Here is a 16,997-nt window from a genome sequence, read left to right as displayed (position 1 = left end):
AGTTCACAGAAAGAAACATATAAAGCAATTGTAATCTCACAGTTTAAGGGAAGACAAAATGTGTATACACCGACGCCACTGTGATAGATTCTGAGACATGTCACCCACAGTCTCCAACCATTGGTTGCGATAGTCGCGCGGAACCCAACCCAGTAATCTAAATCTACCAACATGGCTCAGAGCAGAAGTTAGTGACTCGAAGGACTGACGCCACGTTTTGGTTTGGCCGTCCTAACTTTCTTCCAACCGTCTTCAAACTAGTCAGCATTGCGCATTGTGGTCTTTGTTAAGTGTCCGATGATCATTGAAGCTAGCAATTTAGATGCTATATTAACCAAATTAATCCCTTTATGCTTATCAAAGGATGATTTTGATCTTCTCTTATATATTGGGACAATAAGTGATAGCGACTAGTCAGAAGAGATTACATCCAACTCCCAGATTTTAGATAAAATATTAGTCAACCTAATCGCTAAAACTGAACCACTATCATTAAAGACCTTTGCAGCTAATCCATCTGGACCAGCTGCCCTTCCTCATTTCAGATTAGCTATAACTTTTTGAATTTCAATTAGAGTCGGGGGCCTACTTCAATGTTCCATTCACACTGTCTGTGAACGGTGGGTAGTTGTAGAGTAGCTGAAGGCCAGCTGAACTGCTCCTTAAAATTTTCCACCCATCGTCCTGAACGTCTGGTCTGGGAGCAGATGAGTATCGTCCTTTTCCGAAATAGTCTGACTTACACCTGACTTATTAATTCCAGTTTCTTTTATTAGTCTGTAAAGCTATCTTGTGTTCCCTATAGCCGCCGCCTTTTCCATCTCTTTTGCTTTCGTTGCCCACCACTGCTCACGGTCGTTCCTTAGACTTTTGGTTAACTTATATCTGACTTGTTTTTGCTCTTCATCGTGTTCAGAGCCTGATGGGATGAATTTAAGAGAATATATCAGTGCAATAGACTTAGAAGAAATCCATTGGTTTTTCGTGATTCCTTGGTTAGAAACACTGATACATGTCACTGCTTTTTCCACAGCTGACCTCAGTTTTTCCTGGAATCTACTTTTGACTATCTCCTCACTGGGTTAAACTGTAACGGGTCTTCTTAATGTGGTTTTTGTGTGTTCAGCGAGGCGCAAGCAAATGCGTGCTCATATTAGAGAATGAACGGAGTCCAAACGGGTATTCCAGAACGAGAGACAGTCTTCTTTCGACCCTCTCCAACGATGACTGATGATAATATGGTCTATATGAGTCCACCGTTGGTTTGGTGCAGGCTGTCGCCATTTTAGACGATGTCTCTTTTTATGCTTAAAATTGGTGCTTGCTAAAAATAAACGACTGTCTGAGCACAGTCGCAGCAGATCATCATTATCTGTTCGCTGGGCTGGAATACTAAAACACCCACCTAAATGTCTTTCTCCCTACCTGATCATTAAAATCACCTGCTATAATTAATATGTCTGAGTGCTTAGCTTTCTGAAGAAGCCAAAAGAGGAAGTTTAGTGTTGAAAGTCGATGTAGGAGGAATAATAGGAAATGAATAAGGAGGTTGATTATGAAAACAGTGGTCTTGATTGTTGTTAGAGGTATGAGGGCGGTTATCACTTCTCGGTTGCCCATACCGTGGAAGGGTTCCTCTAGAGGTACCTGAAAAGGAAATTTGGTTAGAAGTGGTCTTAGTGATCTGAGAACATGACAGCAATACCCAAGAGATAACTGCTTGAAGTTGGTCATACACGACCTTATTGTGAGTAGTTTTCGTGTTAGCACCGTACTTGTTGAGACCTGACCGCCGGAGACGGAAATCCGTGGGATAAGGAGAGGTGTGGATTTTTAGGGTCGACCTTTTCTAACCTACCCCTCCTTGTGGGAAGGCAGCATCGTTGTTATACTGGTTGTCTGAAGGAAACACCTTACTGCCGTCACATCTCTGTACAGTCAGAAGTACGACTTCGCCTTCGGACCTTAGTTTTGTTGCTTTTAGTCTTACCGCTCTTCAACCGACTTGTCTGGCATGATAAGAGCGATTGGTTCATTACGACAGGCAAGCCCGACCACCACGTTAAGGTAGCAGCAACGGTCGGCATAAGTGCTGTACGAGCGCGATTTTAATACCAACAACGATAAATTACAAACCGTCACTAATAAGAAATCTTGTTCAAAACGAAGAACTGCAATCAGAGAATACAATGTACAAAAAAGCACTAAACTTAAATTTCAGAGAAGTCAAGAATGCATTTAAGGGACTGAAAATAAATCAGGGACATGGCATCTATGGTCTTTAACCACAGACTAAGTCTAGAATCGCTTCTTAAACAAAACTCAGAAACGATATACAGGCTGATGTACACATATTCGGTCTATATTTTTCGTATCGTGAATACCAACAATACATGGCTAGAAAAATCGAAGTAGATGGGTTGGAGTTCGAATTCAAGATGTAACACTGGAAGCATTAGTGTTCATTTTGAAAATAAGGTGTGTACGATGAAAGAAAAATTTGATAGTAAATAATGTGCAGATTCGGATTTATTATCTTTAATTTCTAACAAGTATATAACATTTAACAACTAGGTTACACAGATTTGTACGATCAGGAAAACAAAACCCAATTACATCCAAAAAGTAGTATATTACAAATTAGTCAGTTACACTGTTCAGTATATACCATCCACTCAATAGTGTATCTAGTTTCTGTTTGCACGTATCACATACTTTATTCTCATTGTTTAGTTTGGCTCTGTATTAACTTACACTGGTTACAAATGAATAATTTTGGATTCATTATTTTGGGCGAATTCCCATTTCAAAGTGTCATCATTTTTTGAGGTGTCAGATTTGTTACACAGTTGGAACACTCTTGTTTTTGAATTGAATTTAGAGCCAATCAAAATCTATTAGGTGTGCATTCTATATTCACGAGCTGAACAGATTCAACGCATGTTAAAATAATAGAGAACTAACGAATCTTCTGGAAAATAATCTTCATTTCTACTGATTTATTTAACTGGTTAAAATTAATCTCAGTAGCAAATTAAAAACATTTCACTTTAAAATATTCATTTATTCAGTGAAAATAAATAATTTCTAACCAATATTTACCAGTATACGTTCATTAGCGTTTAAAAAAATTGAATAATAACGGTAATATTCCAAAATAAACTACTCTTTTTCTAATCAACGTATGACGACAACTAATATTCATTGAATAACTCAAAGATTCTTCCAATATTGATTCTTAATAAAGTAGAATTCAATAAGTCAGTTTTAGCGGTAACGGATCATGATAACAATAAGTGTAATACTTACACTACTATTTGTCTAGATAATAAATCAAAACATCATTAGAAACACATAAAGTAAGTCATACACAAATATACTGGCATGATTCATATTATCATGTGTATAGATTGAATCGATATCTGATTAACAAATCAATAAATAGCTGCTGAAACTAATTTGTTTTTCAATACAAAACACAAATGAGCGCATATATATATATATATATATATATATATATATATATATATAGATATATATAGATATAGATAGATAGATAGATGTGCACATATTACCATGAAATAGTTTTCATCATGCTTATCACAAATAAACGTTCTAACTAATAGTTTAGAAAAGCCATTCATATAAGAAATTATTACCTTTATTAGTCACAGAATAATAATGATAATAAATGACACAATAAGCAAAACAATAACAGAGTTATGTTTTTTTTTTGAGATTGAAATTTTGTTACTAACTAAGTTCATGAAGATCTATCATAGTGTAATATATATTTGACTTTTAGATAGATGAATGTTAGAATTTCCATGAATTATTAGTGGTTATGATTACACGAATGATTTTAGTTTTTACTAGAAAACTGTAAGAAGTTTAACGACTTTCACAGCGTGAATCTCTTTTTATATACAATTATTAGATAAGTTATCATTATAACAATCGTAATTTACAATTAGAGACGTGAATTAACATGCCATAATCAAATAGGTATGTTTATTCTTCACCTCCAAATGCTATTGTACGGTCGAGAGTGAGGAAAGCCTATTCTTCCTCTTGAAATGCATTAGCATGATTGTGTGTTCATACGCCATGTCAAGAAAGTCCTGCTCGGTAGCAGGCTTCTGATCAAGGAACAGACTAGGTTGCTTGGAAGGCTACATGAAGCAGTGGTCTAACATACTAGAATGAAATAATAATCGTTCAAATATTTAAAAAGAGGTTACGTAATCCATCCAATGATTAACGAGGAATAATTCTCCTTTCAACTGACTCTAAACTATTGACATACTTCGACGTCCGCAGATTGTGTGAAATCTGTGAATAACTGATTCCCGAATAGTATACACTCGTAAAACCACATATTTATTCGTTTAAACATATACTCACTTATTTCAATGCTATTTATGCCAACCTTCTTAAATTTTCGGACTATGGGTCAAATATAATGATATCAGCTCGTCAATTCGATATTTGAATAAATTCCTACGTTTTAGGTTTAAATTAGATAGTTATATAATGCACATTATTCTTGATAAGTAAAACTATTTTTATCACATTTTTTTCAGATTTTACCAATCAATATATAGAAGTGTAACAGTGGTAGCTATAAAATAGGTGTGAAAAATTTGTAACCATTGACTAAAAACTGATAAATTCCTATATAACGATCATCTTGCTAATTACTTGTAGGTACAAGGTAATTTTGATGTTATTTTTTCATTAATTACTGACAAATCAAAACATCTGAAGTCGAGAATATTAAACAAATAGCAAGAAACCATTACTTAAAATGTATATGCCATTAACGTTTTGTTTGAAGTACAGTCAATATCCTCATATCTTAAATGCTAATTTTCACACTGATATGTTTCAGTATATTCTGTCTATGTTCAAAAAATTACTAATATTGCTAAGCACACGTGCATCGAATGCCAATGAATCCAAGGCAAAAACTTATTTTTATAACCAAGAGTTTTATAATTTTGTTTTAATGATGGTAATAAGTGATGTTACTACGCGATGATTAAACTGAATAAAGTTAAAATTGACTTATTCACCAGGTATTCGAGTATGAGCGTATGGAATAGTGATACTACGCAGTTGACCAAACCAAAGTACATGGACATGGTCTCAAACCCGGAGCTTAGTATCTGAAGTTTAAACATCATAATCATCAGGCTAAAATTGTTACAATGAATATATGACCTGATTTTTATACATCAGTCGGTTAATACTTCGGCAAAAATTTAAAATAGAAGTTATCAAATGTAAAATAATCCTTTCACCAAGCAAACGCAACATAACAAAGGATGGTCTTGTTTCATTCATGTAATCAAGTTACAAATCTTCTAAAGGTTCAGTATTTATTTAATGAAGTGAAAATCAGTACGAAAGCTTGATATGAGCCGATGAGAAATATTGTTATTATTACCATGAATATTTATTAACAGTATCATAGGCATTCCAAAAATAACATTTTATAAATGCAAAATTCCGAAAACATGTACACAGATGAAATAAGAATAGAATTAGTTAAGCTGGCGATTAATAATAGAATACGACCCGCATTTATTAGTCAACCAACCAGTTAGTTAGTGAGTATTAATTAATACCCCCCAACCCCAGTAGAAGTATAAACAATAAGAAGAGACATGATGAACTTATTCAACGTTAAACATTGGAAAATAAATCAATATCATAACAAAACAAGCATAATCAGTCACCTTATTATAATGAATTAATCGTTAAAATAGTATTAAATTAAATTCTTTCTCTATAAAAATCGACTTGTAAAACTGTTTAATCTGTTGAAAATGCATTTTTTGTTCAGTTTGAAATAGATTTGTAAGACTTTTGATAATTTCTGTAAAACTGATCAGATAATGATTGAGTGCTCGATAAATACTTTAAGAAAGTAAGTCTAACACACCAAAAACTGATGAAATTTTCTTTTAGAATGGATCCCAAAAAGATATGTAACTAGTACGTTGTTTGTGTGCCTTTTTAATCTATATAGATTTAGGTAGTTAGTGTCATTGTTGGTCTTTCACAATCACGTACTACTTACTTGCTGTATGGTGCACAGTGTAAAAATATTGAAAAGAAATCGAACTAAGGGTAATACATATCTACTAATTTATTCAATGCTGATTAAACTTTTATTGGAATTTTGTGACGTTCCGTAAGATTACTATGCTGTACTAAGGAACGCACTTCAACTTGGAATAAAATGAGGTGCAATACTACTCTAGGACTGAGATACTAAGAAATATTGTTATTCTGTGCACATTCATAAAGAAAAAAGCATGTAACTCATTTATCGAGTACAGGTTTATGTACACAACTTTACGCTAAACCGAAATAGATGAAGCGCATTTTCAAACCTACAATCTAAAATGATTCATTCATTAATTTAATGCTCTTATAGTCAGTTGAACTTATACATATGTGTGTCCAAACCCAATTTGCTTGGTAAATGCAATGGACTGTTGATGCTGAAGGTTTTATAAAACCATGAGTTACGTCCACTCAGCAACGATGAATTTAGATGAATAATCTACCATCACCAGATAAATACACTATGTTTAATAATTTACAACTGGTTCGGATTGAACACCGGTCTAATTTCGTATCCAACTTTATTCAATGCTAATTACTCTGGTAGAAATCATCCACATGACATCATCAAGAAAATTATTAAGATAGAAATAAATTACGTATCTAGCATAATAACATCAATTTGAACTTTATTTAATGATAATCATTTTCGAGATTTTCATCTGACGGTAATCACTGAATTTTTTTGCGAAGACTTAAATGCAACATATGCAATATGAACTTGTGTTAGTTATACCGTTACATATGGAGAAAAAGCATAATGCATTTTGAAATTGACAACTAATGCTTTAAAATTATAATCTATATTCCTTACCAATAACTAATTCAAAATATAATTACTGAGTTAAATAATTATTTTCGTGAGACAAGTTAACTAAAACTGAAATGAAAAAACAGTCAATCACGTCAAGAATAAAAAGAGATATGAAAGATCATGTTAAATAAGACGGATATAAAATATGGTTGCATTGTCAATAAACTTTAGAAAAAGAATAAAAAGACACGTATTAAAGTTTAATGTCACATGCAATTTACTAAACACGAAAATGCATAGAAAAGCAACTTATAGCAGTGTCAAGGGTCCATATCAATAAAAAATGTTTGAAATCTTTTAAATAAAGCCAGAACAAATATTGATGCAGAATAATATGAATTCGTGGTTTCTCGTCAGCTGCTTACAAGCAAATATGTTTTAGAAATATAATGAATTCATATTATTCTGCATCAATATTTGTTCTGGCTTTATTTAAATTCATAAAGGGAACTAATTGCATGAAATCTTTTGAAACAGATCATTAGAAATGCCAAATATCATACAGTAATGAATTTTTGTCAGTATCACATAAAAGAGTAAAAGAGATTATTGATCTGAATAAATGTTATGTACTGTACAATAAGTGATTTACAATAATAATTATTAATTTTTTTTCAGTATGGGGGTTGTGGAGATTGTTAAGTTTTTGGTTGAGATCATGAATTATAAGAATTTCATAACTACTTATCATCATTTAGAGTAATACGACTAATTAGAAGTCAGATACATGTATAAATCCATTAAACTAAACTCATTAATCAATATAGACAGTTAGACCTGAATAAACCATGAATAATTAAAAATGAGTATTTAATATCAAGTTTACAGAATGGATAAAGAATTTAGTCATTAACGATGTAGAACTTGGCATATACATGCATTGGTTTAAGTTGTCATATTATATCAACAAAACCAAATGAAATTATCAAGATGATTACCAAAGCAATTGATAATACAAAACATTAAGTATTGAGAATACGATCCAAGAAGAGAGAATCAAATTGCAGATTAAACAAGGGTATGAGATTATTTTTAGAAAAACAAAGGAATCAAAGGGTAGACAAAGAAGGAATGTTTCAGTGTCAATGTTATCGATTCTGAGTCATATTATATAGTTTAGTAGTTTGATGCCTAGTAATATCTACTTCTCACCGATCAATCATTTTAGAAAATAGTTATGGTCAATATAGTCAAAACTATTTTTAAAATGACATAAAATGAAGTCAGATTTATTGTAAGGATAATTCGACTAGAAAACTTTTATATAGATTGCTTGTTTTAGCTCAATGTAAAAATTTTAATCTAAATTCTTGGTTTTCCGATGAGCTTTCATTTGACCCCTTTAGCTACTATAATACGATATACTATTCTTAATTTATTCCCAATCTATTAGTTACAGTCTCCCACATTCACAACCACTTTTGACCTGTTTCTGTTTAATCATTGTTTTTCATTTTATGGTATGATACGATCTATTCTGCTTGTATATAAACTACGTATGTCTGAAATATATTATTCATACAGCGCAGGCTGATATTCTGTTCTGGATTCAACGGGCAGGTCTAGGCGGGAAGCTACTATATTGAGGGCCAATAAAGACCAAGAGTTGACGCAAGATTGCTAGTAGTGGTTAACATGTCATTGATTTAATACAGGAACAAGATCATAGAAGTTGGTATTCTGATTAGCGATTTTGTCACTTGATAATTGACAGAGACAGAAGTCATAACAGAATGAGCGAGGTAGGTAACAAACATAAATTAATATTTGATTATTTATACCTACAAACCGTTGCTCACAAAGATTAAAAGTATCAGGTTGGTAGTACTGAGACAATGCTTGAGACAACATTAAACAGAGATGATGGATTCGGTTGATAACATTGTGAATCTTAACCAAGTTATACACTACGCATGCCTAGTTAACGTTTGACATGACATCGCATGCTGGTCAGCATAGGACTACGCTAGCAATACACAAAAGGTGATCAGACGAAGATATAACATCCTATCACTGTGATGTAATCCAAGTGTCTGAGGACAGTAAATCACTATGCAGACAAAATCAATTTTCGTTTCTCACCTCTTTATGGATTTGAAAATTCCCTTTAAATTTTAAGTAATTATTGCACATTGACTATTTAACTAGCGCAACTATAGAATTTCCCTTAAAATAATTGAAATTATAATAAAATAATGTATCCCTCCTCTTGGGTAAATCAATCAAACAGCACCTGTTTCAATAATTAATTAAAATTCATCTGTTTTCGTTCATTGTTTCTATTTGTTTTGTGTTGGAAAAAACATAAATATATCCACAATGAAAAACTAGAACGTATGGACATTGATTAAGTCACATGCAATTAGTTCACATATAGGCGACTGAGATAAATCTTTCAAGACAAAGGAGGAAATATGTACTATAACATACAATTAACTTATTCATTAGTTACTTGAGTATGAGCCATACTCTAATTGTGAAATCTAATGATACTATTCGGTTGCACAAACTAAAATAGACGAGGAAGGGGTTCGAACCTGGGACTCAAAAGCTAAATCTGAGCGCCTTAACTACTACATGTTTTCATTTTAAAAAATGATGGGAGCAATCTTTATATGAATTACTTATTACCTAAGAATAAATAATCAATCTAGGTCGTATAATTATTCAATTAAGTCACTCTAATGGAATGATAGCAAAATCTGTGAATAGCAGTTATTCTTTTGGATTTTGGTATGTCGAAAGAATTTCAGTTAAAAGAATAATGGGATCTAAGTTAAGTATTATTATGTCAAAAATGGAGTGTGAAGAGAATTTGAGTATGTTTATATCCAACAATAGTTGGATTTTAACTTAAAGTTGATGATAATTAAATAAGGTGAATCATATGTGCTAGATTTTGTATCCAAATGCTAACAAAATAAGTATGTGTTGACGGATTTACAGAAAATAAAACTTGGGATAATCTTAGTTGCTTTAATCACACAATATTAACTACTTGAATAAATATGGTTTGATAAGTCTGTTTTGTGTTTCTCGCACAGGTATAAAATTCTGGTTCTTTTTCTAACGTCCTACTTAAAATGATTTATAGTTCTGAGTAATTTTTAAATGTTTCAAAATATTTACACTTCCACATAAAAGATAAACTCACCACAAATTATATAATTTCTCGGTTTCATAAAAAAAGAATAACTTTGTACACACAGTAAACTTACCATAGATGATCACGAGGATAGGCCATATTGGAAAATTGATATTTCAAATGTGATACCCATTCCGAAGGAGACATACGACCTGTATCTACATCTTGACGGTTAATAATCATCGGTTGACACTTAGAATGTAGCATATCTACCTCGTCTTCGTTATCATCTAATTGATTGCGACCACTATCGGATTTTAACCGACAATTTGGAGTTGGTATGAGACCATGAAATCGTCCAAAAAATATTGATGGCCCTGGCAATATCGCTGTACAACCAGTTGTTGTAGAGTAAGAGCCAGCGGAATTATCATTATTATTATGACCATAATATTTATTGTCACCACAATTACGTGATTGATGTTCTGGTAATGTACTGCTATCATTTATCTCATCAGCATTTAGTGAATCTTGTTCATTCAGTCCTAGTGAATCATCTTTTTTTAATAACTTCTCTTCATCTGATCGCCAATTATGTACAGAGGAGTTCATATTAGATGATGATGCTGAAAATGAAGTTCCTTCAGCTATCTGTTCACGTGTCAATACAGATTCATCTTCATAAAAGGCTACGAAAGCTATACATAGTATATTTACTGACATACTACATTTTGTAGCCACTTGAGCTGAATCACGATTACTATCAGGTTTTGGTAAGTAGAGATGATCTATTAACAAAAAAAATGGTTACAATTAAGAAAAGCTCCATGAAAACACATTAATACAAAACATAAAGTGAAGTGAATTCTGAAAATTAATTATCTGATTTGCCAAAATTCATACAAACCGATGGTTACAGACATTGTTATGCACTAGAATTAAGTTGATCAGTCAGTTGTGAGCAACGTAGAACCTGATATACATGTGTATATCGGTTCCAGTTATCACACCTCGTTAGTATAAGTGAAATAAAATTATCAGAGTAAACTCCATAGCAGTAGAGGTAGTAACAATATTAATGATGATAGAAAAGACTAGGCATAGAAGATACGATTCTAGAAGAAAATATAGATTAGTGCAGTAGAAAAGAAATTATGAGGTAATTTAGAAGGTTGGAAACAAAGTGAACGTCATTCATTTGTCGTTATAGAAGATTAACAGATTGTTTCAAGTGAAATAAATCACAATGATTACTAACACATAATTCGACGGCTTGCATTAAATCTTAAGCTTTAAAAAACTGAAAAATGTTTGTTTATCAAATCAATCGCCCCCAAATGCCCTGCTACGGCCGAGAGTGGGGAGAGTCCGCTCTCCTCGAAATGCTCCCACATGACCACGCGTATATAGCCTCTGCCAGGGAAGTCCTACTCATTGCCTTCTCGTGGCGGGGGTGTTGTTTACGAAAATGAGAGGACGAAAAGCGAATGTCCGGCGCTTTAACCGGATCACAAACCAATGGTGCACATGGGCTCCAGTATCCTGCGGGAACAAATGACGTATGAACCAATTGTTGGTCACCGGCTTCCACGGGACTGCATCTCCTCACGATGCACCACTGCCATGTGGATCAGACCTTCAGGTCCAAGGCTCGGAGTGTGGCCCCTTAAGAGAACCAACTGTTTCAGTTTGGGCACCCGGGCAGTATCACAGCCCTCACACATATCGAATGAGATTTGTGTGGCGCATATGTATTTAGTGCCTCCTTGTACCAATATCTATGTGTTAAAATAAATAAAAATAATAATAAATAATTATTATCAAATCAATCAGTTAGCTATAATGTAGGACCAGGTAAATATATGCATCGGTCCAAGTTGCCACACCTCAATAGCACAACAAGGTCAACACCCAATTCATACAAATAGTTATTTAAATGGTAGTAATATATTAAAGAAAGATTGCATATAAGGATATAATACATGAAGAAACAATTAGTTCACAGAAAGAAACATATAAAGCAATTGTAATCTCACAGTTTAAGGGAAGACAAAATGTGTATACACCGACGCCACTGTGATAGATTCTGAGCCATGTCACCGAGAGTCTCCAACTATTGGTTGCGATAGTCGCGCGGAACCCAACCAAGTAGTCTAAATCTACTAACATGGTTCAGACTAGAGGTTAGTGACTCGAAGGACTGATGCCACGTTTTGGTTTGGCCGCCCTAACTTTCTTCAAACCGTCTCTGACACTAGTCAGTTGGTCAAATCATATTTTATTTAAAAAATAACGAAATACTATCAAACAACCATCGCGTTAGTACAGAAGCTAAGCAGAGTTGCAAATTAGACAAGAAATGGCAGTTAAACGAAAAACATTTTCAAAAACATACCAGCACTGAAATCAATTTAAATATTCAGCATTCCTTAGTATTGATAAAAAGTAAAATTTACCATTTCAACTATTTAATAATTATATTAGCCAATAATCCACGAGAAATACAGGTATTACTTACGAAGGTCTGTTATTTTCTATTTTCACACGGTAAATAAAATAGATGATAATGAGTCAGTAAAACGGTAACTAGAAAGATTTGAGACTAGATAATGATAATAAACATGATTTCAATACTGTCGCTGTTAATAGTGAACTGACTATATTAAAGATTCTAATAAATTAGAATAAGTGATTAAAAGCAAACGCTTTGTTTAATTTAAAATCAAAACAAAATACTATTCACTCCATGGTGAAATTCCAAAGAGTATTTTCTGTGAAAACCTTCAAAATAATAAACGGGTAAATATTAGTTAACTAAGATTTTAAAAGTGAAAAAGCAACTCACCAAAATGTTGGTTTGGAATGGCATTATCTCCATACATCGTGGTAGTTGACACATCACTCAAACAGGAGCGAAATAATTCACTATCTGAATAAATATAAAATGATTGTTTAGTTACAAGAATGAACGGATAATTCAGATATTTTTCCTGTTAGGTTTAATACTACTGTTTCGAAAAATAGTAGCTTTAACAAATAGTTTTCATTATCTTGGATAGATGGTGTGCATATATATGAATAGGTCATTTATATAACTTACTTAACATTGTAGAGGTTAGATTTTGATGGTTGATTGGGCTCGGTGTTAAATCTAAATCAATTAGATGAGCTTCTCTAGGTTTATTACGCAAAGGCGAATGGGGTTTTTGATAATTTCTATGGTCTGAATAATCACCAATATGTTTATTCTGAAGGATAGGAAATAGAATGAAAAAATGAGTGGGTGACTCACTGATCATCACACAAGTGTTATCTTAGATGACAAAAACAATAATAAAACTGATAAACGTGTACAGATGTATGAACATTTACAACAGGGTGAAGTGGGAGGTTGAATTTGTTAGCTATAGCTTAATTTATTGGAGTGTGAATGACTATAGTTAATTTGTCACAAAGATATCAGTGTTTAATTATTAGTTGAGCTGCTTATTGAAATACATTTAAAGCCCTTTTAAAATATCTTCTCAAATGACTTGAGGATTGAAGTGACTATAAACTAAGCAACTAACCTCAAACTCACAGAATGTAAAATGATGAAACCTTGACAAATCTATTAACAAAAACACAATCAAATTGAAGTAATACATAAACTGCCCCCTAATGCCCTGGTACGGCCGAGAGTCCGCTCTACTTCTCGAAATACTCTCACACGGCCGCGCGTATACAGCCTCTGCCAGGGAAGTCCTACTCATTGCCTTCTCGTGGCGGGGGTGTTGTTTACGAAAATGAGAGGACGAAAAGCGAATGTCCGGCGCTTTAACCGGATCACAAACCAATGGTGTACATGGGCTTCAGTATCCTGAGGGAACAAATGGCGTATGAACCAATCGTTGGTCACCGGCTACCATGAGACTGCATCTCCTAACGATGCTCCACTGCCTTGAGGGTTAGACCTTTAGGTCAAAGGCTCGGGGAGTGGCCCCCTAAGATAACCACCTGCTTCGGTTTGGGCACCCGGGGAGTATCACAGCCCACACACAAATGATGAACTCTCTATGTCTATGGAAATTACTTTCTCGCTTCGAAAAACAATCAATTGATTCAAATTATTATCATTACAATTAATTTCATTATTAATACTATTATTATTATTACTATTATTGTCATTATTATTATTATTACTATTTTCCACATTATTCACCCTCTTTTATACTTATACAGCGGCTCGTCTTTGGTGGAAATTCGACTCTATCTAAACGTTCTCGTGTCACTGTCCGGTTGAAAATTGTATGCTACCACCGAATATGAGTACTGAAGCAGTTTTTCTGAAACCACGTGCGCCATTCAAATTGGCTGCCTTCAACGTTCGCACATTTATGCAGGTCGGACAACAGATAGGGCTGGCTATGTCTTTAGAAAGTCTTAATATCGATGTTTGTTGTCTATCTGAGACCCGTATTCAAGACTCTGGTGAAGTACTACAAATTCGCTCTACATCTGTCACTTCAAAAAGCTTGTTTTAGGTGCGCTTATCCGGGGACCCTGTGGCATCTTCGTCTGGTCTCGCTGGCGTTGGTGTCGCACTAAGAGTTAGAGCTGAGGCAGCACTAATCGATTGGATACCCATTAACAGTCGGTTATGTGCTGTTAGATTAGAAAGTTCCATCAAAGTGAGAAGAAATCGACGTGAGAAACGATGTCTTTTCGTCATCTCCGCTTATGCCCAGACAGATTGCAGCCCGGATGCAATCAAGGATGAGTTTTACCACCAGTTATCTGTTCTTCTCCAGAAAGTGCGTCCGACAGATATTGTAGTACTAGCCGGAGACTTGAATGCTCAGGTCGGGCGTCTAGGCACAGAAGAGAGTCGTTTAGGTGGCCGATGGGGACTCGTTGGTCGCAGGTCAGATAACGGGGACCGTCTACTGCAACTGTGCACAGACCACAACCTGTTTCTGGCTAGCACTAACTTTCGGCACAGTCATCGCCGATGTGCCACCTGGCGTCCTCCCTCTGCATCTCAAGCCTGGACTCAGATTGATCACATCGCGATCAGCTACCGCTGGCGTGGTTGTGTACAAGACTGCCGCTCCTTTTGGAGTACCTATCTGGACTCTGATCATGCCCTGGCCTGCGCCAATCTTACCTTACTTTTCAGTGGACAACGAAGTGACCGCCATCAACGGATTGATATTAGCAAGCTGGTTGCAACTTCTGTTGCAAGTAAGTATCGAACCAAGCTAGCCTCTAGGCTAGCTACCACTCCACCGAAAAGTATAGATAAGCATTGGTTGCAATTGCATGACGCCATGAAAATGGCGGGTACAGTCAGTTGTGGGTTCGCGAAACGTCCCGCTTTTAAGCACTGGGTTTCTTCTGGTTCCTTACAACTCATTGAAGCCCGTCGGTCTACTCCGGGTGACCGTGAGTTTGGCCACAAACGAAGGTTGTTACGTAGCGAAATTGGGCAAAGCTTGCGTAAGGACCGAGAAGCCTGGTGGTCGAAGCGTGCTAATGAGCTGGAAGTAGCAGCTGCATCTGGTAATTACCGGAAGCTCTTCCAACTCATCCGAGCCACTGGCAGCAAGAAGTCTGGTGTGAGTGAAACAATCTGCGAGGATGATGGGATGCCAATCACTAACATCCATCGACGTCTTGGACGATGGGAAGAATTTTTCGAAGGGCAGTTCAACTGGCCTGCTGCTCCGGCAACATTGGTCAGACTGTCCTGCCCTCCATGGTCGGTGACGACTGATCCACCAAATGAGGAAGAAGTCCGCAAGGAACTCCAACTCTTGAAGCGCTACAAATCACCTGGCCCAGATTACTTACCTCCGGCTCTTTCTAAAGATGGTGGTGACTTTTTGACTAAGGAATTGACGACGTTGTTTACAAAGGTTTGGGAACTAGAGAGTGTACCGACGTCATGGAGTGAGTCGATAGTTGTCCCTATCTTTAAAAAGGGTTCACGTCGTTCCTGTAACAACTATCGGGGGATAAGTCTACTTCCGATTGCGTCCAAGCTATTGGCTTCCATCATACTTCGTAGGTTGTTCAAAACCCGAGAAAGATTGACTCGCGAGGAGCAGGCTGGGTTTTGTTCTGGTCGAGGATGTATTGATCATATCTCCACCCTCCGCCAAATGTTAGAACACCGTCATACTTTTCAAAGGCCAACAATCGTAGTGTTTCTTGACATCAGGGCTGCCTTCGATTCGTTGGATAGGACTGTTCTCTGGGATTGTCTATTGAAGAAGAGTGTGCCTGAGAAGTTTACCAACATCCTAAAAGCCCTATATACAAACACCTCAGGCAGAGTGAGGGCATACAACCACCTCTCTCCATTGTTCCATTCGAGCAGTGGGGTTAGGCAGGGTTGCCCAATCTCACCATTCCTCTTCAACTTTGCCATCGATGACATTCTGGAAACAGCTCTGATGAATGTAAGTAATGGTGGTTTGGATCTGTTGCTTGGAGAAAGACTTCTCAACCTTGAGTATGCGGACGATATTGTCTTACTGTGCGATAATGCCCAAGCCATGCAATCCGCACTTAATCAGTTAGCAATCAGTGTCCGTAGGTATGGTATGTGCTTTGCACCTTCCAAGTGCAAAGTACTTCTACAAGACTGGCAGGATTCCAATCCTGTACTCACCCTGGATGGTGAGCAGATAGACGTAGTCGATAAGTTCGTGTGTCTGGGTAGCTGCATAAGTGCTGGTGGGGGTGTGAGTGATGAGATCAATGCACGTATAGTGAAAGCCAGAGCGGCTTATGCCAATCTGGGCCACCTTTGGCGCCTTCGTGATGTTAGTCTGGGTGTAAAAGTTCGGATCTACAACGCGTCGGTGAGAGCAGTTTTGCTCTATGCTTGTGAAACCTGGTCTCTCCGAGTTGAGGACGTTAGACGACTCTCTGTGTTCGATCATCGCTGTCTCCGAAGGATTGCTGACATTCAGTGGC

General features: G+C 35.7%; 1 protein-coding gene across 1 annotated transcript in view; it reads right to left on the bottom strand.

The window, feature by feature from the left end:
• MS3_00001965 (uncharacterized protein) overlaps positions 1–16,997 on the bottom strand; it is an 88,704-nt gene that overhangs the window by 58,612 nt on the left and 13,095 nt on the right. The window contains exons 7-9 of the mRNA XM_051209496.1: positions 13,135–13,282; positions 12,880–12,963; positions 10,168–10,822 (exon numbers count right to left, since the gene is read on the bottom strand). Of these exons, the coding sequence (XP_051074954.1) occupies positions 10,168–10,822; positions 12,880–12,963; positions 13,135–13,282 (887 nt within the window). The remainder of the gene's footprint in view (positions 1–10,167; positions 10,823–12,879; positions 12,964–13,134; positions 13,283–16,997) is intronic.

This window comes from Schistosoma haematobium, chromosome 1 (genome assembly GCF_000699445.3).
Source record: "Schistosoma haematobium chromosome 1, whole genome shotgun sequence".
Taxonomy (NCBI): domain Eukaryota; kingdom Metazoa; phylum Platyhelminthes; class Trematoda; order Strigeidida; family Schistosomatidae; genus Schistosoma; species Schistosoma haematobium.
This window is presented reverse-complemented; position numbering and strand designations above follow the sequence as displayed.